The sequence below is a fragment of the Geotrypetes seraphini genome, chromosome 4 (assembly GCF_902459505.1).
Source record: "Geotrypetes seraphini chromosome 4, aGeoSer1.1, whole genome shotgun sequence".
NCBI lineage: Eukaryota > Metazoa > Chordata > Amphibia > Gymnophiona > Dermophiidae > Geotrypetes > Geotrypetes seraphini.
The window spans coordinates 129686752-129712809 of NC_047087.1; the positions used below are offsets into that span (position 1 = coordinate 129686752).

At 40.6% G+C, this 26058-nt stretch overlaps 1 protein-coding gene across 1 annotated transcript in view; it reads right to left on the reverse strand.

Moving 5' to 3' along the window:
* Positions 1-26058, reverse strand: part of DSCAM (DS cell adhesion molecule) — a 756178-nt gene that overhangs the window by 59822 nt on the left and 670298 nt on the right. Inside the window, exons 27-28 of the mRNA XM_033942926.1 lie at positions 20641-20817; positions 11159-11189 (exon numbers count right to left, since the gene is read on the reverse strand). Of these exons, the coding sequence (XP_033798817.1) occupies positions 11159-11189; positions 20641-20817 (208 nt within the window). The remainder of the gene's footprint in view (positions 1-11158; positions 11190-20640; positions 20818-26058) is intronic.

Sequence of the window (26058 nt, forward strand, 5' to 3'; positions counted from 1 at the left end):
CTGTCCCTGTGTAAATGCCTTTTGGAATTTAATTTGGCCCCAAATTAATAAGTTATTAGAAAATCATGTAGGACTCTCATATGACACCATACTATTTGGCACTGCAATGAGAACTCAGAGTCCGATCTCAGCAAATAATAATAAGCTGTTATTAATATTGACAGAAGTCGCCATGCAACAAATAACTCAAAATTGGAAGGACTATACCAAATTAAATTATACATTCTGGTGGAACTCTGTATGTCATATATACAAAATAGAAAAAGTAATAGCGTTACAACAAGGGAATCTTCATAATTTTAAGAAAATATGGCAACCATTGACTAATTATTCTACTGATCAGATTTCTTAGCACATTGGTAGTAGATATATAGGATTGGGGAGGGATTTGTATAATTTTTGGAAATAAGAATTGAAAAAAGGGGAGGGATTTATTATTTATGATATGATGTATTGATTGTAATTACAAATGTTATGTAATAATTAATTATATTATATGTGAATTAATTGCTGTAAGAATGGAAAATTAATTAAAAACAAAAAACAAAAAACATATAAACAAGCCATGATAATTTTCAAAATGCTGAAAAACAAGGAATCGGCATTTATCGATAAGTTAATAATTCCACATGACCCTCCAAGAGTATTAAGATCAAGAAATCAACATCTATTCTTTGTTCCCTCGCTGAAAATTATAGGGTCTTGACCCACAACATCATTTTCGGTGACTGGTCCCACAATCTGGAATTCTTTGCCACTCCACATAAGGTCTGAATCAAACTTAGAGAAATTCAAAGGTGCATTAAAGTGTTTCCTCTATAAAGATACCTTTGATCTTTAAGCTCCTTTTTCATTAATACTATTGCTTATCTGTCCCTTACTCTTCCGATTCTCTTCTCTAATTAACTAATGCAGCACAATATACGTACGTACCGTTCCCATTAATTCATTCCATTAATGTTTTCCTTTCTTGACTATATTGTAGTTCTTCCTTCTTCTCTCTTGTGGTCTTGTATAGTTAGTTCTGTTTTATGTAGTTAGTTGTATATGTATTTTGTGTCAATTTATGTATTTCCCCATTTTCTTTTATTACATTCTCACCTAGAATTTATGATAGGCGTGTAATCAAAATTTTTAATAAACTATGAAACTATAAACTATGATTGAATTGTGTCAGTTTTGAGAAATTACATCTGCTGTCTATATTTTGCACTGTTAAGGAAGAAATGCACTCGTTTCTTTTTCTTTGGGGTTGTACTGCATGCAGAGTCTTGAATCTTACTGCCTCTTTTACAAAGCCATGCGGCAACAGCCCCAAAGCCCTTTAAATCTCTATGGGCTTTGGGGCCGTTAGCGCAGGGCAGCCGCTAGCGCGGCTTTGTAAAAAAGGCCCTTAGGGTTTTGTTTATATATATTAGTATTTTCAGTTTGTGGTCCCGTATCTGTGTTCTGTTAGGAATGAAAGTTGAGAAGCATACGTACAGTGTGCTTTGTGTAGTTTAATTTTGTGGTTAACCATTATGTATTATTAATAAGATTATATTGTGTGTATATATGAAAAATGAATGGAAAAAATGGTATTACAATTAGTACTATTATGGGGGTGGGGTCTGGGGCAGAGCTTGTGGGCCCCACAAATAAAAAAGCGTTCTGCTGCCTATGAATCATAGCATGATGAATGTAAAATGCTGGTTCTCATGATTTATTGAGATTTCTAAAGTTTGGAATTATATTTCAAAGGAAAAACAAATGAGAAGAACTTTTAAAGTGCGTTTCAGAATTTAAACTGAATTTTGTGACTCCTGTTGCTAAAAAAAAAAAATTAAGTACTGGGAAATAGAGAATTTTAATCCCTTCACTGATTGCCTTATATTATTGGGGTTTAAAGGAAATGTTTTATATTAATTTAGTATTCAGCTGTTGTTTTCTGCAGCAGTGTTGCAGTGTATTCTTGCAGTCTATTCTGATACTAATCTGCTGAGACCTTAACCAATATACACAGTTGTGTGACACCTGGAGAACCTGAAACTATTTTTTGAAAGCTAAATGTTCTTTTGAGGACTACAGCAGGGGGTCTACAGCGGGGGTGTCAAATTCAGTCACATTAAGGGGCTGAAATCTAAAACACAAGCTAAGTCACAGGCCAGACCCCGCACCCAGAATAATTCTAATTGTACCACCATTTTTTCCATTCATTTTTCATATAAACACACACAATATACCGTATTTTCATGCATATAACGCGCGTGTTATACACGATTTTACAAACCATGCATAACCATGCGCGTTATATGCGTGAATGCGTTGTACAAGTTTTTTTTTACATAGTTCCCCCCCGATGTCCGATTCATCCCCCTGCCCCACCCCGAAGGACCGCTCACACCCCCACCCCGAAGGACCGCTTGCATCCTCCCGACGTCCGATTCATCCCCCAGCGCCCCCCCCCGCACGGAGAAGCTGCCTACCGTTGGTTCCCGATGCCAATGAGCCCTGCTGCTTCCTCTGCCGGTGGTCCCGCCCCTTCTCTGAGCCCTGCGCTGCTTCCTCTGCCGCGGTCCCGCCCCTTCAGGACCGCCGGCAGAGGAAGCAGCGCAGGGCTCAGAGAAGGGGCGCGACCGCCGGCAGAGGAAGCAGCAGGGCTCACTGGCATCATGAATCAATGGTAGGCAGCTTCTCCATGCGGGGTGGGGGGCGCTGGGGGTGCGAGCGGTCCTTCGGTGTGGGGGTGCGAGCGGTCCTTCGGTGTGAGGGTGCGAGCGGTCCTTCGGGGTGGGGGGGCCAGCGGTCCTTCGGGGTGGGGCATCAGGCTTTCAGGGTGGGGACAGGACTTCAAGGGGGGACAGGACTTCAAGCGGTGGGGGGGCCAGTGTGGTTAGAAAACTGAGCGGCAAGCATGCTCAGACCATCTTCTTTGTCTGTAGATGGTCTGCGCATGCTTACAGAGCTGGGAGCAGGTCAGGGCAGCAAAAGGAGAGTTGGGACGAGAGGAGACTCGGGGCAGGGCGGCGAAAGGAGAGTCGGGACGAGAGGAGACTCGGGGCAGAGGGCAGGGCGGCGAGAGGAGAGTCGGGACGGCAGAAGGAGATTTAAATTCATGGAGCAGCATGCGCAGTATATGCGTGTGCGCGGTATATAATAATTTATTTACATAAATTTAGGTTTCCCGCGCGCTATACCCTTGTGCGCGTTTTACACGGGTGCGCGGTATATGTGTGAAAATACGGTAATCTTATTAATAACACATAATGGTTAACCACAAAATTAAACTACACAAAGCACACTGTATGCTTCTCAACATTCATTCCTACCAGAACACAGATAACCCCTATGCAAATACAGGACCAAAAACTAAAAGTACTAATATATACAAAGGAAACCCTAAGATTCAAGACTCTCCATGCAGTACAACCCCAGAGAAAAAGAAACAAATGCATTTCTTCCTGAACAGTGCAAAATATAGACAGCAGATGTAAATTCCCAAAATTAGCACAATTCAATCACTAAATTGAAAATAAAATAATTCCCCCCTACCGGTGGGTGTCTTACCTGCTGGTCGGCTCCCACCTGGCCGTTTTATGTGGCCCGCGGTGCGATGCAGCGTTTTCATTGCCGCCCCTGGTGTTATCTTCTGGCCGGCTCCCTCCTCACAAAGCCACGGATGGTGGCTCCTTATGCGTCTCGTACCACATCTGGAAGCATTCCCTTTGACGTTGCGACATCAGAGAGAAGGCTTCCGGTTCAGGAGCAGGATGCACGTAGGAGATGTAGCCACCGCCCGAGGCTTTGTGCACACTGCGGCAGTGAGGAGGAGGGAGCCGGCGAGAAAATAAAACTGGGGGTGGCAATGAAAGCGCTGGAGTGCACCGTGGGCCGTATAAAACAGCCAGGTGGCCCGAATTTGTCCCACGAGCCTTGATTTTGACACCTATGGTCTACAGCCTTAAGAGGTTCTGTGGTGCAGAACCTATACTAACAGGCTCTATAGCTAAATGCTAACGCCCATTATATTCTATGGATGCATTAGCATTTAGCACGCCCTAAATCAGAGCCTTGATTGAGCTCACTATCAGCCATCCATGCTCTTGTGGTTCTAGACACTTCCTCTGAGATTCTCCTTTTTATTGCAAGTTGACAGGAGTTAAAACATTCTTGAGGTTACTATATCTTTTGAAAGCAACTGTTATAGGGGAAAATTCCCTCCAAGGATTCAAGACAAAGTTAGACAAATTCCTGCTGAACCAGATCGTACGCAGATAGGGCTGGTCTCAGTTAGGGCACTGGCATTTGACCTAGGGGCCGCCATGGGAGCGGACTGCTGGGCACGATGGACCACTGGTCTGACCCAGCAGTGACAATTCTTATGTTCTTATTACATGCTATTTGTCCATATTATAAATCTTTTAGATTTCTTTTATATTTTAAATAATATTTTTAACAATTTGCATGGAGAATAATTAAGAGATGGCTTTTGTTGTATTTTTTTTATTAGTTTTTTAAAAAATGTTTGACCTTTCACCTGTATAGATTAGCTACCGCTATATCTTGACTGCTATCAAGCTTGGTTTCTTCCATTATACTAAGGCCCTCTTTTACAAAGGTGTGCTAAGCGTTTTAGCGCACGCTAAATCAACACGTGCACTAATCACTAATGTGTCCATAGGATAACATATACGCATTAGCATTTAGCGTGTGATTAGCACACGCTAATATTTACCGCACGCTAAAAAGCATAGCGCACCTTAGTAAAAAAGGGGGTAAATGTACTACTGCTGAGACTGCTGTGCTTTAAGTACTTTGGGGGTTTTTTTTTTTTACTACATTTTTTGTCCTTTTTTCATAAATATGTACTGTTTCGATGGTGAATCCTTATGTTGCATGATTGAATTTTGCTGCTTTGTGTTTTTAGACTTGTTCAAGTGCTGATTAGGGGAAAGTGGTTTTAATTGTTCCCCTTTGGGTAAGTAGTATTCGTTTTTGAGACTAAACAGAATTCATTCATTCTTTTAATGGTGATTGAGATATCTCCCTCTCCCTCTCCCTTTTTATGGGGTTTTTATTGCAGGCCGTGGCAGTAGAAGCTCTGACGTTCATAGGAATTTTAGAAGCTTTGGAGCTTTTACCGCCGCAACCAGTGATAAAAGATCTTAACACAGTTTTATAAAAGGAGGGGCGATTGTGTTTATAGTCTTATCAAATTTTTAATAGTTATATTGTAAAAAATATTTAGTACTTGTTTAACAATGGTTTACTGCAACTGTTAAATTAAGATTTTAAGACGTATTTATGTTCTTTCACAGTTGTTAGCCCCTAATGCAACCTAATTTTAGGTGAAATATGGCCACGTCAGGAAGGTTTATTCCTCAATAAATCAATTTGGTACTTGTATCGCTTAGTTTCAAGTTTCAAGTTTATTGTATATTTGATTAATCGCTTACTCAAATTTCTAAGCGATGAACATATCATTAAAATTACATAAAATTAAGGGAACAACAAAACAGCAAAAACTAAACATACGTAACATGTTAAAGACTAACATTACAAACATGTAAAAATGAGAGGAAAGGATGGGTAGAGAAATACAAATTGCTGATAGAAAAGAAGACAATTATGGTAAAAACAATAGGAAGGGGATAAACAATGAACCTTAAAGAGCTTATGGAAATGAAATGAAAAACTCCTAGTCAAGCTTTTTAAATATCAAACGCATCCTTGAAAAGAAAGCTTTTTAGTTTGCTCTTAAATTTATCTAAATTGTTTTCTTCTCTTAAGTAAATGGGGAGGGAGTTCCATGTTTGAGACGCTATAACATCAAAGAAATGCATCAACAAATAATTGCATTTTCAGCAGTTTCCTAAATGAACTCCTAGCCCCACATTTCCAAATTCGACATTCTATTAATTGTTTATTCTTAGATGATCATCCCTAAAGGTAAATCAGTGTTTGTAATTATAGAATTCAGGTCTGTTTTTTATACTCCTAGTTCACATGCAAAGTGACATCAGATCTTGCTGCCTATTCTCTTAAATAAGAGTTGCCATACTGGGACAGACTGAAGGTCTATCAAGCCCAGTATCCTGTTTCCAGCAGTGGCCAATCCAGGTCATAATTATCTGGAAAGATCCCCCCCCCAAAAAAAAAAAACAACCACCAGATTTTATGCTGTTTAGCCTAGAAAAAGCAGTGGATATTCCCAAGTTTTAGTAGACTGGCTTACCAGGCTTACCTAAATTTCTAATCTTAGGGCTCCTTTTATCAAGGCACGCTACGGGGGTTAGCATATCGGACATTTCATCACGCGCTAACCCCCGCGGCAGCCTAAAATCCTAACACCTCATCAATGGAGGTGCTAGGTACTAGCGCGGCAGGCGGTTTAACGCACGGTATTCCGCGCGTTAAACCACTACCACGCCTTTGTAAAAGGACCCCTTAGTGTGTATTACAGAATGACACGGGGACACATTTTTCCCCGTCCCCGCGGGAACTCATTTTCCCGTCCCCGCAAGTTCTTTTCCTGTCCGTGCTCCATTCCTGCAAGCTCTGTCCTCATCTTCACAAACTTCAAACACTTTAAAATCATATGTGTTCGAGGCTGGTGCAGTTAAGGCAGAGATTACAGGAATGGGGCAGGGACAAAAATCATGGAGAAGGGATGGGGAAATTGAGTTCCTGTAGGGACAGGGAAAAATTTGTCCCCCTGTTATTTTCTAGTGGACATGGTCTGCTCCTTGTCTGGTTCAAATCTAACTGGATAGTTAGCTAGGATAAAATGTGTGTGCTATAAGCGTCCATGTACTTTGTACCTGTTATATGTTTAAGTAGCTGAGAAGGGATAAAATAGCTCACATGTTTTGAAAACAGCAAGTGTGTTTGCAGTTTGTTTTCCCCAATGATCCCATCACAAACGCTTCCTTTTAAACAAGCTAAACGTATGTGAAAGGGTGTACTTTTAAGCCTGACTGAACAAGGACAAATTTCATGCAGATCCATTTACCTTAATAAATTGCTGCTAATCCAAATAAGTGACTTTGAAAATTGTCCTCCCAATGTACTAAGAATAGAGGCTTTTAATAATAGCATGTGGAAAATACATCCAAAATTAATTTCCCTCCTTCTGAATGACGCAGAGAAGGCCTCAGTTACCAGTTTCCCTGCATTTACAGACTGAAGCTATTCCAGTATGCCACAAGGAATAAAGAAATAAATATATTAAATTGACTTTGTAATTTCCACAATAGAGAGGTCTCAGATTGGTGCTAGATTTGTAATTTTTTAACAGATTTCTCACAAATAGGCCATTCCGTATGGACAAAGGGGGAGACAATTGCCGCATCTGTCTGGGGAGAGGGAGGGAGAAGGAAGACCAGTGAAGGGAGAAAAGAGGAGAGGAAGGAAATGAGAAGAGAGAGATGCCAGAGCATAGGGGACGGGGTGGAGACAGAGAAAGCAAAATGGAGAAGGAGTGAAACTAAAATGAATCATGTATAAAAGAGAGAAGGGAGACAGGATAGACAGTTTATGGAAGGACCATTGAAAGAAGGAAGATGTCATATGGAAGGGGGAGAGGGTGGACAATGGATAGAAGGGGCAGAGAAAGAAGGCGAACAGTGGATAGAAAGGGCAGAGAAAGAGGCCAGAGAATGGATGAAAGGGGCAGATGCTGCATGGAAGGGAAAGAGAGGACAGATGTTGGATAGAAAGAAGGGAGTGAAGATAAGTTGATTAAAGCAGAAATGAGAAAAGGTAGAAAAAAAGATTTTTTGTTGCTTTCGAATAAAAAATAGCATTGTAGTTGTTTTGATAAATGTTTATAAACAGAAAATGGAAATAAGGCAATCTTTTTATTGGACTAATTTTAATATATTCTTTACTAGCTTTTGGAGCCCAAATCCCCTTCTTCAGGTCAGGACAGGATACCATAACAGCAGTATACTGTAGTGACCTGAAGAAAAAGGTTTTGGCCTCTGAAAGCTAATTGAAAAATGGATCAGTCCAATAAAATGGTATTTTCTTAATTTCCATTTTTGTTTTATTTCTATTTGTTAATTTTTAAAGTAATGATTGTTTATGTTTTGTCAAATTTACATCTACTATCTTTATATTTTGCAGAGTATTAGGGGCAATCTGTCACTGTGTTTCACTGTATGCAGAGTCTGGCTTCTTGGCAGTTCAGTTTAACTTTTGTCTACATATTTATATTTTTAGTTTCTGATTACTTATTCCATACTGGGCAAGGGTGTGTATCTGTGTTTGTGAATATATGAAAAGGACATTGTTTTCTGTTAGCATTGAGTGTCAGGATTGATCTGTATTAATCTGGCTTGTTTAGTTTTAAAGTGGGTATATTGATATTCTAGTGCTCACTGGTGTTTAAGATGCTGCCTTTTCCTAGGTGCACCCTTGTTGTGTGACTCAAGGATTATTACTAAAAAAAATATATAAATATATATCTATATATCTATCTATATCTATCTATCTATATCTATCTATATATTTATATTTATATAGAAGAGAGGAGTGCTAAAAAAATTATTGGCACTGTGTGCCAAATATACTAGGTACACCACTGCCTTCCGGTCTTCTTTCAAAATCAAAATTTTCTTTTCCAGAGGGCCCCAGCATGACAGCCATTCTCACAGTCTACCGGTGCTGCCGCAAAGCTTTCCATCTGCTGCAATCCACCTCTCTCTGCTGCAACTTCCTGTTTCCACCTGGGTGGATCGCAGCAGAGGGAAAGCTTTGGGGCAGTGCCAGCAGCCTGTGAGAATGGCTGCTGCACCAGGGCCCCTTTGACAGAAGATTTTGATTTGAAAGGAGACAGGAAAGGTGAAGGGAATGGAGAGAGAGAGATGGACAGAAGAGGAAGAGATGCCTGGACTGCGGTTAACCCTGGGGTGGGGAGCGATGAAAGCAGGGGAAAACGCAGACTGGGGGGTAGTGAAGATGTTGCACTGCAAGGTGCAGAAAGGAGGAAGGGAGACATGTTATACTGGAAGGGAGAAGAGATAACTCAAGGAAGGGAGAGATGTTGGATTCCAGAGAAGGGTGATGGAAGAAGGGAGAGAAATGCCAGACCAGGGAATGGAAGGGAAGGAGGGGAGAGAGATATGCCAGACTGCAGGGAGGAGAGGAGAGAGATGCCAGACTGTGGGAAGGGAAGGAGAGAAATTTTGGACCATGGGAAGGGGGAGGGAAGGAGAGAGAGATACCAGGCTGTGGTAAGAAGAGAAGAAAAATGCAAAACCATAGGAGGAGGGAAGATAGAAGACAGATGTCAGACCACAGGAAAAGGAGAGACAAGATGGTGCACAGAGATGGAGGGGAAGGGGAGAGAGAGGGAGGAGAGGCTTCTTATAGATGGGAATTAGTGAGAAGAAAGAGGGAGGAGATGGTACACATGAATAGATAGGAAGGAAAGGTAATACATGGAAAAGTAGATAGATTTTGAGAAGTAGAAAAATGTAAGAAAGTTGAATGTTAAAAGTTAATGCCAAAGATGGATGTAGTATTCACTGTAAAAGATCCCATCAAAAAATAATTCTGCAAGTTTTAAATATTATACTTCGTAAAGCTTGTAAATGGATGATGGGCAGAAAGTGAAGGAGAGAAAAACAGCAAATGGATAAGAAGGCCCTGGAAACACAGTTAAGGACACAGACAGAAGGAAGTGCAACCAGAGTCCGGGAAAAGATGATTAGAAAAATAAAATCACCAGACAACAAAGGTAAGGAAAATGGTTTTATTTCCAATTTATTGATTGAAATGTGTCAATTTTGAGAATTTAGATCTGTTGTCTTTAGTTTGCACTGTTTAGAAAGAAATTATTTTCTTTCTAGTTCTCTGGTGTTTTACTGCATCTTAGAGTTTTATTTGAGTATATTAGTACTTTTAATTTGTGGTCCTGTTTCTGCATAAGTATTCTGTGTGACCAAGGCCAGGTGTTCTGGTAGGAATGAATGTTGAGAAGCCTACAGTGTAGATTAATTTTGTGGTTAACCATTATGAATTGTTAATAAGATTATATTGTGTGTATATATGAAAAATGAATGGAAAAATGGCATTACAATTAGTACTATTATTATGGGGACGGGATCTGGGGGCAGAGCCTGGGGCAGAGCTTTTGAGCACCCTCAATAATTTTGAAAAGTTGACTCCTATGGCTGACATCAATAGTTCCATATTGGCTCTATTTTGAACACCCACACTTGAGAGATCCAAGGATCAAATTCTCAGTACAGAAAAGATTAGTTGTTAATTTGTCTGGTCAATATGCTTATAGCATATGATTCTAAGACAACCAAAGTTCATAATAAACAAATTATGAGGCATTTCATATAGAATGCTAGATATTTGGAAAACAATTCTTATTTCTGGAAATTGGGTCTACAGAGCAAGTGGCTCATTAGAAGAGAAGTGTTATGTTACCACAAACACTGATGATTTTTGGATATGAAACAAGGCTCTGAATCTGTCGCAATACAGCCATCTTGCTGTTTTGTAATGGGTATTGCTATTTTGTTTAGCCTCTTACATGATCTAATAAACACTGAAAGTCTCAAAAGGTCCTGCTGAACATGGAGTCTTCTGAAAGGCAAGCCAAAATGCGCAATGCAAATGCTGCCATTTCACTAAGAAACATTGAAAAAATTAGCAGCAGCATTCATGAAATTGCCAATTTTGCAACCTATGTGTGCAAATGTTGGCAAGTCACATGTAAGTTCCTTATTTTACAAAACTGAACTTCCAGGATCAGCCAATCAAAAGTGGAGAAAATGTTATAGGAGGAGGTGAGTCTAGTTGCCATTTCAGTCATTGGTGTAAACCCCAGGTCCAATCAAACAGATAACTGACAATCACTTGCCTGGTATTCATTTTTTTTGAAGTATATATGTATTGCTGTTTTAAATTGGAAACATACTTTTTTGGCTTGCCCAACACATGCTTACAACATGCCTCCTTCCAAATCATGTGTGCTATGGTTATTACAGATGTAAGTGCAACATTCTACAATTGCTGTTTAAATGTGTAAGGCTTATACATATGTAAACCCATTTATATGTGTATAAGGCTGCATAAGCCTTCTAAAATGTCTTCCTTAATGAACTGTAGAAGCTTATGTGAGCCCACTATTAGGTTCAGAAATAATAAAAATGTGTCTTACCTCATAAGCATTTCTGCTAAACTCTTTGCATCTGAAAGAAACAAAGAAAAAATAACTTTATCTAGCAGCCCAGATAAAGTAAATTGTAATCTTCAAAGTACGTATAATACACACCTCAATAGGGCCAACTTAATACCAGTGAAGCATTAGCTTGGGGTGCACTGCACAAAGGATGCCAAAATGACTTTCCACTGGAAACAACACTTCAGGAGCCCCTGTGTTCTCACCCCTGCAGCCCAGTGCTTCCCCCTGTCTATCCGCTCCATCCCCTGTAACCCAGTACACCCCCAAACACACACGTCCAGCAACTCTCTTCCACCTGGGTTTGGCATCCCTCCCTCTCTCCTCCGCCTATTAGTATTCTTTAAGGCAGGGGTGTCCAATGTCGGTCCTCGAGGGCTGCAGTCCAGTCGGGTTTTCAGGATTTCCCCAATGAATATGCATGAGATCTATTTGCATGCACTGCTTTCAATGCATATTCATTGGGGAAATCCTGAAAACCCGACTGGACTGCGGCCCTCGAGGACCGACATTGGACACCCCTGCCTTAAGGTATCTTTCCCTTTAAAGGGTGCTACCAACAACAGTGATTTAATATGCAGCCTGCAGCTAACTCTGACCTCTTTCCTCTGACACATCCAAATCCCATCTGATGTAACTTTCTGTTATATCTAGGAGAGAAAAGGCAGAGAAAAGAGACTGGAGTTAGCCATAGGTTGTATATGTAAATCATTGCTGCTGCCAGCAGGGAATGAGACAGATGAAGGAGAAGCCAAACTCAGGGAGGAAAAGGGTTTTTTTTTTTTTTTTTGGGGGGGGGGGAGTGGAAATGCTGGATAATAGAAGGGAGGGATATAGAGCTGATGCTGGTGAGGGTGGGGGGACAGATGTGGAGATGGGGGACCTAGAATAACAGTTGGCTCAAGGCGCTAGGAACACTTGCGCCAGTTATGAATCCCAATAGAAGCATGTAGCAATGTCAAAATAATCAATATGATATTTTTTATGTGATGACTCTCACAAATTTATAGTTCTCCTTGTTTCCAAGCTCACCTGAGTTTATTACAAGGACCTGAAAATTTACAGCAGGAAGGATGGAGGTTTCACCCACTGAAAATTCAGTGCCTCAGCTTCAGACAGAGAGAGGAGATTGGTCAGAGAGTAGCAGCCAGGACAGAGGCCTCACCAACTTGCCTCTTCAAAATGGCGGACCCTCCCTCCTAAAGGAGGGGCCTTAGGCTTCTGAAACAATCAGAAACAGGCCCCTCCTCCTAGGGAGGGGCCTTATACTACCTGGGCCAATAAGAGCCTCAAGCCCCTCTCCTGTGCATCTCAGGATGCACCTGGGAAGGTAAGGCCCGCCATTTTGAGGAAACAGGCCTGCTGGCTGGAGGGAGTAGGTATCTCTCCCACTGCCTGGTGGGATGTTAGGGGGGGCGTTTTTGGGGGCAGGAGGGAGTGCTACCGGGGGGGGGGGATCGAGTAGATGGTTGCTTGATGCAGCAGTGGTGGGAGGGAGTGGGCATCTCTCCTGCTGAGGGGAGGGGTAGCAGTATTGGGTGATTGTGCGATAGGGCATCTCTCCTGATGATCTTCGCTATGGGTTTTAAAAAATAATTATTTTAATTTGCATGGGAGGGTTAGCAATGTCTAGTGTTTGTGCGACCCGACAGGAGAGAGAGTGGGCATCTCTCCTGCCGATCTTCAATTTGGTGGGATTTTCGTTTTTATTTTAATTGGCGTTGGGGGGAGGGGGGATGTCTGAGCTGTCAAACCTTACTTTCTTGCCAGTGCCTGAGCCAATCAGTGTTCAGGCACTAATCAGAAAGTATGGTAAAGTATAGTAAAGCCTTAGATTTCAGCAAAGCCTTTGATATGGTTCCTCATAAGAGGCTCTTGAACAAACTTGAAGGGCTGAAGTTAGGACCCAAAGTGGTGAACTGGGTTAGAAACTGGCTGTCGGACAGACACCAGAGGGTGGTGGTTAAGGGAAGTCGCTCGGAGGAAGGAAAGGTAAGTAGTGGAGTCCCTCAGGGTTCGGTGCTGGGGCCGATCCTGTTCAATATGTTTGTGAGTGACATTGCTGAAGTGTTAGAAGAAAAAGTGTGCCTTTTTGCAGATGATACCAAGATTTGACAGAGTAACAGAGTAGACATTGAAGAGGGAGTGGAAAATATGAAAAAGGATCTGCAAAAGTTAGAGAAATGGTCTAATGCCTAGCAACTAAAATTCAATGAAAAGAAATGCATTTGGGGATTAATAATCGGTAGGAACCGTATATACTGGGAGGTGAGAAGCTGATATGCACGGACGGGGAGAGGGACCTTGGGGTAATAGTGTCTGAAGATCTAAAGGCGAAAAAACAGTGTGACAAGGCGGTGGCTGCTGCCAGAAGGATGCTGGGCTGTATAAAGAGAGGAGTAGCCAGTAGAAGGAAGAAGGTGTTGATGCCCCTGTACAGGTCATTGGTGAGGCCCTACTTGGAGTATTGTGTTCAGTTTTGGAGACCATATCTGGTGAAGAATGTAAGAAGACTTGAAGCGGTCCAGAGGAGGGCGACAAAAATGATAGGAGGCTTGCACCAGAAGACGTATGAGGAGAGACTGGGTGTATACCCTAGAGGAAAGGAGGGACAGGGGAGATATGATCCAGACATTCAAATACTTGAAGGGTATTAACGTAGAACAAAATCTTTTCCAGAGAAAGGAAAATGGTAAACCAGAGGACATAATTTGAGGTTGAGGGGTGGTAGATTCAAAAGCAATGTTAGGAAATTCTACTTTACAGAGAGGGTGGTGGATGCCTGGAATGTGCTCCCGAGAGAGGTAGTGGAGAAGAAAACGGTGACGGAGTTCAAAGGAGCGTGGGATGAACACAGAGGATCTAGAATCAGAAAATAATATTAAATATTGAACTAAGGCCAGTACTGGGCAGACTTGCATAGTCTGTGTCTGTATATGGCCGTTTGGGGGAGGATGGGCTGGAGAGGGCTTCAATTGTTGGGAGGGTGTAGATGGGCTGGGATAGGTTTTGACGGAGATTTCGGCAGTTGAAACCCAAGCACAGTACCGGGTAGAGCTTTGGATTCTTGCCCAGAAATAACTAAGAAGAAAAAATTTTAATTGAATCAAGTTGGGCAGACTGCATGGATCATTCGGGTCTTTATCTGCCGTCATCTACTATATTACTATGTTACTATGTAATGACAGTTCAGACCTGTCGGCGAATGTGACACAATGAGGCTAGAGAATTACTCATATATAACATAACATCGTATTTCTATAACCGCATAACCATAAATTCAATGCGGTTTACAAAAGTTACATAATTAACAAAAAAAAGGGCCTTAGAAGACTAGTCGGACAAATACTTTGGAAAAAGATAAGACTTCAACTGTTTTCTAAAATGTTCATAAGAATAAGATGTAAGTAATAATGAATGAAAGTCCTTATCATGAAAGCTGCTTGAAATGAAAGCAAACGATCATGGTATTTTTTTGCCTTTACAACCTTTAACAGAGGGAAATACAAAGAGAGCTTGTGATTTTCTGATATTATTGTGAAATGCAATTGAAAATCTGTCAGCTAAGTGAAGTGGGGCTTGGCCGTAAATAACTTTGTGACATATGCAGCCTAGTTTAACGCGCCTCCACGGGGAGCCAGTGTAACTCACGATAGAAAGAGGTCACACGATCATATTTCTTCAGACTGTAGATCAGTCTTACCCAGTATTCTGGTTCAATTGCAATCAAATGATATTTCGCTTAACCAAATAACCAATATTACAATAATCCAGAAGACTCAGTACTAATGATTGAACTAGGAGTCTGAATGCAGAAGATTCAAAGTATGGTTTAATAGTACAGAGCTTCCATAATGTGTAATATCCCTAGGAGTAGGTCAGTTCTATAATTGGTCACCCAAGTTATAATGCTATAATACAGGGGTAGGGAACTCCGGTCCTCGAGAGCCATATTCCAGTCGGGTTTTCAGGATTTCCCCAATGAATATGCATGAGATCTATTTGCATGCACTGCTTTCAATACATATTCATTGGGGATATTCTGAAAACCTGACTGGAATATGGCTCTCGAGGACCGGAGTTCCCTACCCCTGCTATAATAGCATCTGGGCACCCGGATTCTGTTATAGAATAGTACTGCAAATTATCCATCTATGTGCCTCCATTTAGTCACACCTATTTACACCATGTCAATAGCAAGTGTAAGCGCACATACCTAAATGCAGCACTTCAGTGTGTCACGTAGAGTACTCTATATGTTATATATATTGGTGGAAGCCCTGTCTGCATCACCCACATGTACACCCTCCTTGCATGTTTGCATGAGTTGTGCATGTCAGTCACACATGAGTGGCGTAGCCGTGGGTGAGTCCTGGCATATCCATGTCCAGGCCCACTCACTGAGGCCTCAGGCCCACCCAGTAGCAACACATCTACGATATAGCTGGTGGGGATCCTCAAGCGCCACCAGCTAAAAACTCCTGAAATCTCTCCTGCTGCATACTTTTAAAGAGCACCGAACATCATGACTGATGTACACTGCTTACATTGGCCCCACAGCTTTCCTTCGGATGTACTCCGCCTATGCAGAAACAGGAAGCTGCATCAGAGGAAAGGCTGTGGGGCTTGCGCAAGCAGAGTAAATCAGTCACACTGCTCGCTGCCGGCAAAGATCAGCTTTCTAAAAGGTATGCAGCAGAGGCAGACTTGAGACATGGATTGCCGGGGAAGAGGGACCAGATCGACTAGGCGAGAAAGAGACGGCTTGAAACACTGGAGTGCCGGGAGGGGGCTGAATTGCCTAGGTAGGAGAAGGAGAGATCTGCCCACCCAACTTGGGTCCAGACCCACCCAAAATTGTATGTCTGGCTATGCCCCTTACATATGCATAAATATGCATTCATGTGGGTGAAAATATTCTATAATTTTGGCATGCAAATGCAACATATATTTAGGCACTAAAGTTATACAGTACAACGAGAAGGAAAGAGACTTAAGAAAGCAACTAACTGTGGCCCCTGCCATTTTGGGATATTTGTTTTTTAGTATTTTACTCAAACTGCTTGTTTTGCTTCTTGCAAATCCTAGACATGGCCAGGGAACTCATTTTCCTTCTCACAGGTTGTCCTTCACTAGGTAGAGCAGTGGGTAGGCCCAGGGGAATCTTATGGTTTGTTAAATGGTACACTGCCATGTTACTTGTGAAATCTGTGTTTGATTTATTGTTCTCATATTCTGTGTGGAAAATAACCTATATAGCCCTGTGTATATTTTGCTTTTCCCATTTATTTATTTTCAGTTTACAAGTCTATACATCATGAAATTGTTTTTTCTATTGCTTTATACTTGGTGGTGAAGTAAAGGTAGAGGTTTACCGAATATTGTACTGTTTGTTTTGTTTACTTATATTGGGTAAAGAACTGCCACTATCCAGAGAAATAGCATTATTCCAGATTCATACACCCAAAGTTTACCAACCTCCTAAATTCCACCTGTCAGTTAGTCCCCAAATTCTAAATTTTTATTTTATTTATTTATTTGATTTTCTAGACTGTCCTTCTAGAAGAGTCCAGAATGGGTTACAAGTTTACATGCATAATAACAGCTAGCGATAAGAAAATTCAGGGAGTGATTACTAGTAGTGTTCAGTGAAAGAAAGTTAGTGTTGGGACATATAATAGCAAGAATAGAGTGAGTACAGAATTCTTGTAGTAGCAGGACAGATGAAGTTCAATGTAGAGAAATATAAAGTCTTGCACGTAGGAAACAGAAACCCGAGATACAGCTACTAGATGGGAGGGTTGTTATTGAGTGAGAGTACCCAAGAAAGGGACTTGGGGGTAATAGTCGACAAGACAATGAAGCTGTCGGCGCAGTGCACAGTGGCCACTAAGAAAGCGAACAGAATGCTAGGCATAATCAAGAACAAAAGAAGTTATCCTGACATTGTATCGGGTGATGGTGCGTCTGCATCTGGAGTACTGCATCCAATATTGGTCGCCATACCTAAAGAAGGATATGGCGATACTCGAGAGGGTTCAGAAGAGAGCGACACGTTTGATAAAAGGTATGGAAAACCTTTCATATGCCAAAAGATTGGAGAAACTGGGGCTCTTTTCCCTGGAGAAGCGGAGACTTAGAGGGGACATGATAGAGACTTACAAGATCTTGAAGGGCATAGAGAAAGTGGAGAGGGACAGATTCTTCAAACTTTCGAAAACTACAAAAATGAGAGGCCATTCGGAAAAATTAAGAGGGGACAGATTCAGAACCAATGCTAGGAAGTTCTTCTTCACCAAACGGGTGGTGGATACCTGGAATACGCTTCCAGAGGGTGTGATAGGACAAGGTACGGTATTGGAGTTCAAGAAGGGTTTGGACAATTTTCTGAAGGAAGAGGGGATAGAAAGGTATAGATGGAGGGTTACTAAACAGATCCTAGACCTGGTGGGCCCCCGCGTGAGCGGACTGCTGGGCATGATGGACCTCTGGTCTGACCCAGCAGAGGCACTTCTTATGTTCTTATGTTAGAAGGACAAATCTCACATAAGTGTTTGGATTATTTACAGTAGTATGACATCTTTAACAATTATTCACAAAACTAACATAGATATTGGGACAATTTTCAGTAGAGGACAGTTTTGACAATTTCTCACAATCCATAGGAAATAGTCCACAGGTTTGGATGTATGGAGTGTCTGGATTAACATTGGTTTAGGGATAGGCGTAGTCATGTGGATGGTTTTAGATAAAAAGATGGGTTATTGTCACCTTCCTGAAGTTGAGTATTCCTGCTAGTGATCTGATAGCAGGTGGGATTCCATTCCATAGTCTGGGCAAGAAATGAGAGTAAATGCGCTTGTGGGCATTTTCTAGTTAGAGAGTTCGTACTGGTGGAATAGAAAGTCTTCTTTCAGCTTGTGATCTTAGAGGCCTGTTAGGGGTATATGATGATAGCTTTCCTGACATGTAAGCTGGCACCATATTATCAAATAATTTGAAGGCCAGTGTCAAGGCCTTAAAGATACAGTGGTTTTGAATGGGTAGCCAGTGTATAGTGGTCAGTGCAGGAGTGATGGGTCATAGACTGCTATATTTTGAAAACATTGTAATCGTAGTAGATTATTTGAAGACAGCCCCACAAATAATGAGTTATAGTAGTCCATAGGATAGGACAAAAGTGTAAGCCAGGCGCCAGAAGATGTACCAAAATCCAGTTACTGGTAGTAGGTTAATGTTGTCAGGCAGACTGGGACTCTGGCAGTTACATTTAAAAAAAGAAAGCGTCCTTGCCTGTTGGCTTGATGATGTGCGCTGGGCATCGCCATGCAGATAATCCCAGTTTAATCCCAAATTCAGGTCTCTATTGGCTGTGAATGCCACAGAAAGAGCCTTATGGTTACTGTTTAAGAATGACACCTATTGGCTAGATTTAGACCCCTTGAGTGAATGTGAAAATCCCCAGGTAGTTGTGTATGAAGATTCATGTTGCCAGAAACCAGCCATGGTTCCAGTTGAGCTGGTAGTACATAGGAATATGATGAGACTGTCAGGTTATTAAAAAAAAAAAAAAAAAAAGGGGGGGGGGCGGGATTCACTACAGTGTCAACAGCCACTCTTAAATGGAGAATGTAAGAAATTAAAGGGGCATTAGTCTAAATGCCATACTGCTGCACACCCCATGGGTTTGCACTATACTAAGAGTAATTCTGCTTTAATTACTGCTCCTAAAATGTGCCAGTAGAGATTTTCTGCAGGTAACTGAAAAATAAAAAAACTACACATGTGGTTGCCTCTTGCAGCCGAACTCTGCCTAGGGAATCCTTCAGCAGTGTGAAGGTAAAATTATGTACATTGTTGAGCATGATTTAGCCCACATAGAGAGCACTTTTCAAAAAGCCAGTTTCCATCAGTAAAAACACTGAAAGAGCTTTGAAAACTACCCTCTGAATATAGCTTTTCATCAAATAAATGAGGAAATAGCTGCGGCAGCAATGTCAGGGTCCATCTTTTGATTATCCTTAGTCCTTAAAGTCACCTACTGGTTGGAAAGAGGATGCAGGTGTACTGGGTTCCAGCAGAAGATGCAGTCTGTAGTCTCTGGCCAGGGATTGTTACTGAAGTGATGGAGTGAAGGAAGGTTATACAAATACGGGAAATGCCTCAGGTGGTTACAAATTAAAGCTCAATAGAGACCAGTTCTGACTGAGCGATAAGAGCAAAGGAGGAAACTGCTAGGCCAGAAACAAAATTGAAATAAAGGATAGTGGATGTGTATAGTCTCCACTGAGGAGGAGGACAGTTTTAAACCAGCGATTTTACTCATGACTGTGCAGGTACTTTTTTACTCATGCCACAAAGGGTGAGGTCAGGGAAAAATGGACCTGGCACTGGCAGACAAGTTTGCATGGGTACAGAAGTTGCTGCAATGGCGAATGGCCCCAAATTTCTAAAGGAAAACTCCATGGGGAATTTCCATTTGAAGATTTTCTTGAAGGGCTTTAAGCAACATTCAGCTTTTTAAAACCTGCACCCTATAAGGCCAGCAGGATCTTAGTTACACAAGTGACCTGTATTCTTATAGGATCATTTTTGGTGGGGACAAAACTACATGTGACTGTCAAATTTAATCATCAAGTTCAGAAAGAGCAAACTATGGGCTGAAGTGCCATATCTCTTAGTAACTTTACAATGCCCTGACTGGAAGTCACCAGGTTACCTTCAGGGAAGCTTTATATTGTACCAGAACTGTTTCTCTAAATACCCCCCAAAAAACAAAAAATGGAAAAGTATATTTTATGTAGTTATGAAAGCTGTAGTTCCCTTTGAAACAGAGATTATGGTATCTAAACATACAGGGATATCAAAATTAAATTAATCTTAGTCAATTTCTAAGTTTTTTTCTATTCTTTTCTTCTTCTCAGGAATGTATAACCTTGTTAGATCACTGTGTACCATGAACAGACTTTTGGGGGTACAAGTCTGAATGCATTTAACAATTCATAACCATGCAGTTTTATTTTCTGTTTATTCAAACAAACAAGTGAGACTGGGAGAATTTTTTTTTTTATTATTCCAGGGGATCTTGACCGCTAGCTGTTTAGTATGAAAGAATATACAAACCTAATTTTCTGGTTCAAATGCAAAGCTTCAAACCTCCTTTAGCAGTATTAGTTTGTGAGTATTTTGAGGGCTGAATTTTCATGTGATGAAAGGGTTTATCAAAATTCAGTTAAATACAAGAAGCCACCTGTGCAAGTATATAAAATCCAGTGCCAGATCCAAAGGGTTCTGGACTATTTTGTAAAAACCAAATAACAAATACCTGGGCAACATCATGCAAAATCTATTTGCCTTTTTTGTTTTAAAAGATAAACTTCAGAAGAAATATGGGTAATGCCGAGATGCAGTTCAATTAATTTTTATGCATAGGAAAATAACCACCAGGCAGAGTCTCTTACCTCGGAGTCGCTTCAATCTCTGTTCTCGTCGTCGCCTCCGTACAATCAATAGAAGCACAAATAATAGCAGGACTCCAACCAGGATGCAGGAGATGGTCACCAACATCTTGAGCCCCTCATTGGTGGCCAACCCTTTCTCACTCTGGACCACTGACTTGATGAGTGGAGGGATTGTACCTGAAAAGAGGACCATGGAATTAGACTGCTATTAATGAAAACAAAAGTTGGGTTTTCAAGGACTATCACAACCACTCAATTGGAGAGATATCTAATAGTCCTCTGTGATAATTAAACACCAGTAATTTAACTTCTTTAATCATCGCTTTCACTGTCCCCTTCACCATCCGAAAATAGTTTCAAAATCAAAAAAATTAAATGAAGTAAAGAATAAAAAAATGTATAACTTATCTGAACAGGATGGTTTGATAGCTGTTACTCAACCTCAGCGGTGTTAAAGTGACTAGTGCCTGTGCGTTTCCAAACAAACATATTCTTTATTGCACCATTGCCGTTATCCCTTGGGGGGACAGGGATAACGGCAATGGTGCAATAAAGAATATGTTTGTTTGAAAACGCACAGGCACTAGTCACTTTAAACTAAACTAAAACTAAACCTTTGGTTTGTATACCGCGCCATCTCCACAAGCGTAGAGCTCGGCATGGTTTACAGGGTTAGATTGAAAAGGAGCTACAATGAAGGGTTATAGGAAAGGAGCTAGGAAGATAAAGAGGGACAGGGTACCAAAGAGCAGGAGGTATTAGATTTTTGAAAAGAGCCAAGTTTTCAGGTGTTTGCGGAAGGATTGAAGGGAGGTTGAGTAACAGCTATCAAACCATCCTGTTCAGATAAGTTATACATTTTTTTATTCTTTATTTCATTTAGTTTTTTTGATTTTGAAACTATTTTCGGATGGTGAAGGGGACAGTGAAAGCGATGATGGTCCCTTGATTAACCTCGGTTTGGTGTCAACACTAATTCATGGGTTAAAGGGTCTGAGCTATTCACAATTAATATTTATAATATTTTAACAAATTTTAGAGCTGTGATTATAGAAGTTAAATTTTCAAGGACTATGACATCTGAACACCAAGGGTATGCAACAGTTATAAGAGGGTTTTATCACCTCCAATTTTACACACAGGAAAAACATAATGCTTACACACCGATTGAAAGGCATAAATCTACTACTTTGAAAGGAATAAATCTACTACTATAAGATAAGATGAAGTCATTGATCTGTTTAATGATTTGCCAGCTTGGGCATGAGACCTTGAGATTTATGTAACAGAGACATATACTGCAACCAAAATTACTTGGCAATAGAATGTAAAATAGAGCAATTTCTTATTTTCAGAATTTATCAATGTTTTCTACTATTACAAAGTAAAAGGTGCAAATTAGATGGACAGTTGGCAAGGAGCTAAGGGCACTTGCTTTTTACTGTTACTAGTACACTACTTCAACAACTGCACAACCTGATATAACAGATGCACTACCTGGAAGAAGTCTACCCTTTAAAAAGCCTAAGTCCATTCACATCACTGCTGCCCAGATCGACAGTTGGTAAGGCTAACTTCCCTTCTGAGATGGGTGGAGCTAAAGGCTGTTGACATCAGCAGCATCTCCTCCTTGCTGCCATGAGTGGGGGACACTGGGGACTTTATATTCTCAGGACCGGTGAGTCTTCATGCTGTCACTTATTCCTTGTCTTTCTAGACAGGGCACAGTCGTACTTTGAAACAGCACACTAGATGTTTCCCAACTGCTCTTAAGTTTTACCGCTTGTATCAAAAATATCCTTGGGTGATAACTCACCACCCTCAGACTTCTGGTGAATATTCACCCTATGATGTAATATGATGTAACTGTAAAGTAATATGTTATTTGTATTCTGCCAATTCCCCGGAAAGATGAAAAGCGAATCACAAAAACCCCCAGTAACAATGATAAATCATAACAAATGAAGATAAGTATTATAAAAAAAGATGAGTCTTCAAAAATTTCCATAAGGAATAATATGAAGGTATGAATCTCAGTTCCTTTGGTAATGAGTTCTACTCTTGGCAGCTTTATAACAAACAGAATTCTCCAGAACCCTTTTATAACATATGCCTAACATTGAAGGAAAAAAGATAAGACATGAATCACATGCTCTAGAAAATCTAAGATTACTAGAAAAAGAAACGGCCTAATCATATACTCTGGTCTAGTGACATCAGAGCCTTTAAAAAAAAAAAAAAAATCAGACATGCCAACTTAAAACTAATTTGGGCCTATAAGGGCAACCAATGCAGATGAGATAAAATTGGTGTCTTATTGTACTGTATATTTTGTCAAATATTGTTTTGAAGTAGATGAACTTGGAATGGAGTTTGATAGAAATAGCAGAGTAAAAGATGTTATAGTAATCAAAATGGAACAGGATAAATGCTTGCACCAGAAGAGAATATTATGAAAACAATGCTGGCAATATGATTATCTTGCAGTTCAGAAGACAAAGTAATGTTTACCAGGAAACCCAAGTTCTTGGAAGTTTGTTTCACCAAGAGAAAGGTAGAGTGGGTATTGAGAGGTTGGCTGGGTGCCTGGATGGTGGGAAAAGGATTGCTTGCTTACTATAGGGAAATGTACATCGTCAATGTCTTTGTATTGTGTTCATTACAAGAGAAAATGCATTTCTGATTTTATTTCATCAGAGTTATGGTACATGCAAAGTTTGACTTCTCAAGGTTCTCAATTCAATTTTTGTTTTCATATTTTATTTTATATTTGTATGAGGGTCTATCTCTGCATAGGCACCAGCATTTCAAAATAATTGAGGGTGCCGCTTACAATACACTTTATTCTTCCCTGGACAATATGAAGGAGTTTGCTCAATATTGGGGGTAATCAGCCTTCAATGGATCCACAAAGCTGCCAACTATGTGACTGTGCATTGCCTATGGCTGAGGTACGGTATTCTGTACGCATATACGTTTGTGTAGGGATCTGTAACAGTCCTACCTGTTCAGTTTTATCTGTAGCAGGTATCTTGGTGTCCTTGGACCCAGTGTAATATTTAAAGTGCTGTCTATTCATAGGTAAGGGTTTTGCTGTTTGACTGATAGGAATTATTGCTACTGATGTAAGGCAGGTTTACTTACATGTACGCCGAGTTGTGATTTTTTTTCAGGTTTTGCATTTCACAGTATGCCTGGTAGTGGAGAGATTTATGCTACTGTTGCTCAAATGCCTTGAGAATCAGAATATTTTTGTATGAAGCCTTACAAAGAGATAAGAAAAGACCTGCTCTCTGTTCTTAAGAACATAAGAACTGCCATCTCCGGATCAGACTTTCGGTCCATCAAGTCCAGAGATCCGCGTACGCGGAGACCCAGCCAGGTGTACATCTGGTGTAATTTTAGTCACCCATATCCCTCTATGCCTCTCATAAGGAGCTGTGCATCTAGCTTGCTTTTAAATCCTAGAATGGTGGATTCTGCAATAACCTCCTCTGGGAGAGCATTCCAGGTGTCCACCACTCATTGCGTGAAGCAGAACTTCCTGATATTTGTCCTGGACTTGTCCCCCTTCAGCTTCAGTCCATGTCTTCTTGTCCGTGTCACATCCTGCTCTATTTTGTCGATTCCTTTCACTATTTTGAAAGTCTCGATCATATCCCCTCACAGTCTCCTCTTCCCAAGGGAGAACAATCCAAGTCTCCTAAGTCGTTCCTCATATTCCAAGTTCTCCATACCTTTTACTAGCTTCGTTGCTCATCTCTGCACCCTCTCCAGCAGTTTTATATCCTTCTTTAGGTTGGGAGACCAATGTTGGATACAGTATTCCAAGTGTGGTCTGACCATTGCTCTATAAAGCGGCATTATAACCCTCTCCGATCTACTCGTGATTCCCTTCTTTATCATGGCTTTCTTTGCCACCACCGCACATTGTGCTGAGAGTTTCAGGGTCCTATCTATCAGTACACCTAGGCCCTTTTCTTATTCGCTCTTACCCAGAGTTGCACCTGACATTCTATACTCGTGTTCCTTGTTCTTTCTGCCTAAATGCATTACTTTGCACTTTTCCACATTAAACTTCATCTGCCATTTCTCTGCCCATTTCTCTAACTGACACAAGTCACTCTGAAGTTCCTCGCTATCCTTCTGCGATCTGATTGCCCGGCATAGCTTTGTTTCGTCAACTCTGTAGGGATTGAGGGATTTTTGGGTTTTTTTTTGTTGATATCTTTTTCATTATTGTATACATTTATTTGCTTATTTGTTATGTAAATTCTCCCTTTTAAAAAAAAAAAAATTGTATTTATTGTATAAATTGTTAGTTTTTTTAATATCTTATACGTCATTTCCTATTTTAGTATTATGTTTAATTTATATGTTACTTTTATATATTGTAATTTGCTTAGAAACAATTTAATTAAGCGATTAATCAAATATAAATAAAACTTGAAACTAGGGCTCTTTGAACTGGTTTAAATAGTTATAATTCTAAAAGTCAATAAATAAAGGGTGTTAAGTCAGTTCATGGGAACTTTGTGTAAAGATTTATCAAAAGTTCACCAGGGTTTATCACCGCATTTAGAACCCAAGAGTGCCAAGCAGGAATCACCCACAAACATCATGTAAAATACCCTGTGACTAATGAAATTTATATTTTTAAAATTTTAAGTTATTGATTTAGGGCTCCTTTTACTAAGCTGGTTTTAGCACACGCTACAATGCCGCGTGCGCTAGACGCTAACGCCTCCATAAAGCTGGCGTTAGTTTTTCCATGTAGCATGGGGGTTAGCGCGCGCTAATCTTAAGCGCACACTAAAAATGCTACCGCAGCTTAGTAAAAGGAGCCCTTAATGTTTAAAACATGCAAAATAGCCCAAAATACCCAGTGCCACAATAATCTGGTTCAAGAAATCAAAAACACAAAAAAGTGTCGAATCATTTGAAGATCATTCCTACAGTGCCAGATAACAGTATATCAATCGTCCAACAATCAAAAATGGCTACTTAAAACAGGAACTTATCTCAATCAGAAAACCGCTGACGTCCATCAATCAAAAAGTCTATTTTCAAGGAGCGCCAGCTGATCACCCTACAGAGCCCCGTTTCGTGTCCTTTATCAGGGGCAAACTCAGGGGCATTTCCTGCTGCAAGTTGAATTGACTTTTAGAATTATAACTATTTAAACCAGTTCAAAGAGCCCTCAATCCCTACAGTGTTTCAAGAACAGAGAGCAGGTCTTTTCTTATCAACTTGAATATTGTGACCCCTCTCAATTACAGTAGGCTTGGTAATACTTTTGCCTTACAAAGAGAAACATCCTACCTGTTATTGTGGGAGTTTGGATTTCTCTAGATGCAGAGCTTGTTTACATTTAACTCATAAGAACTGCTATACAGTACTTCCCCCGATATTCGCTGG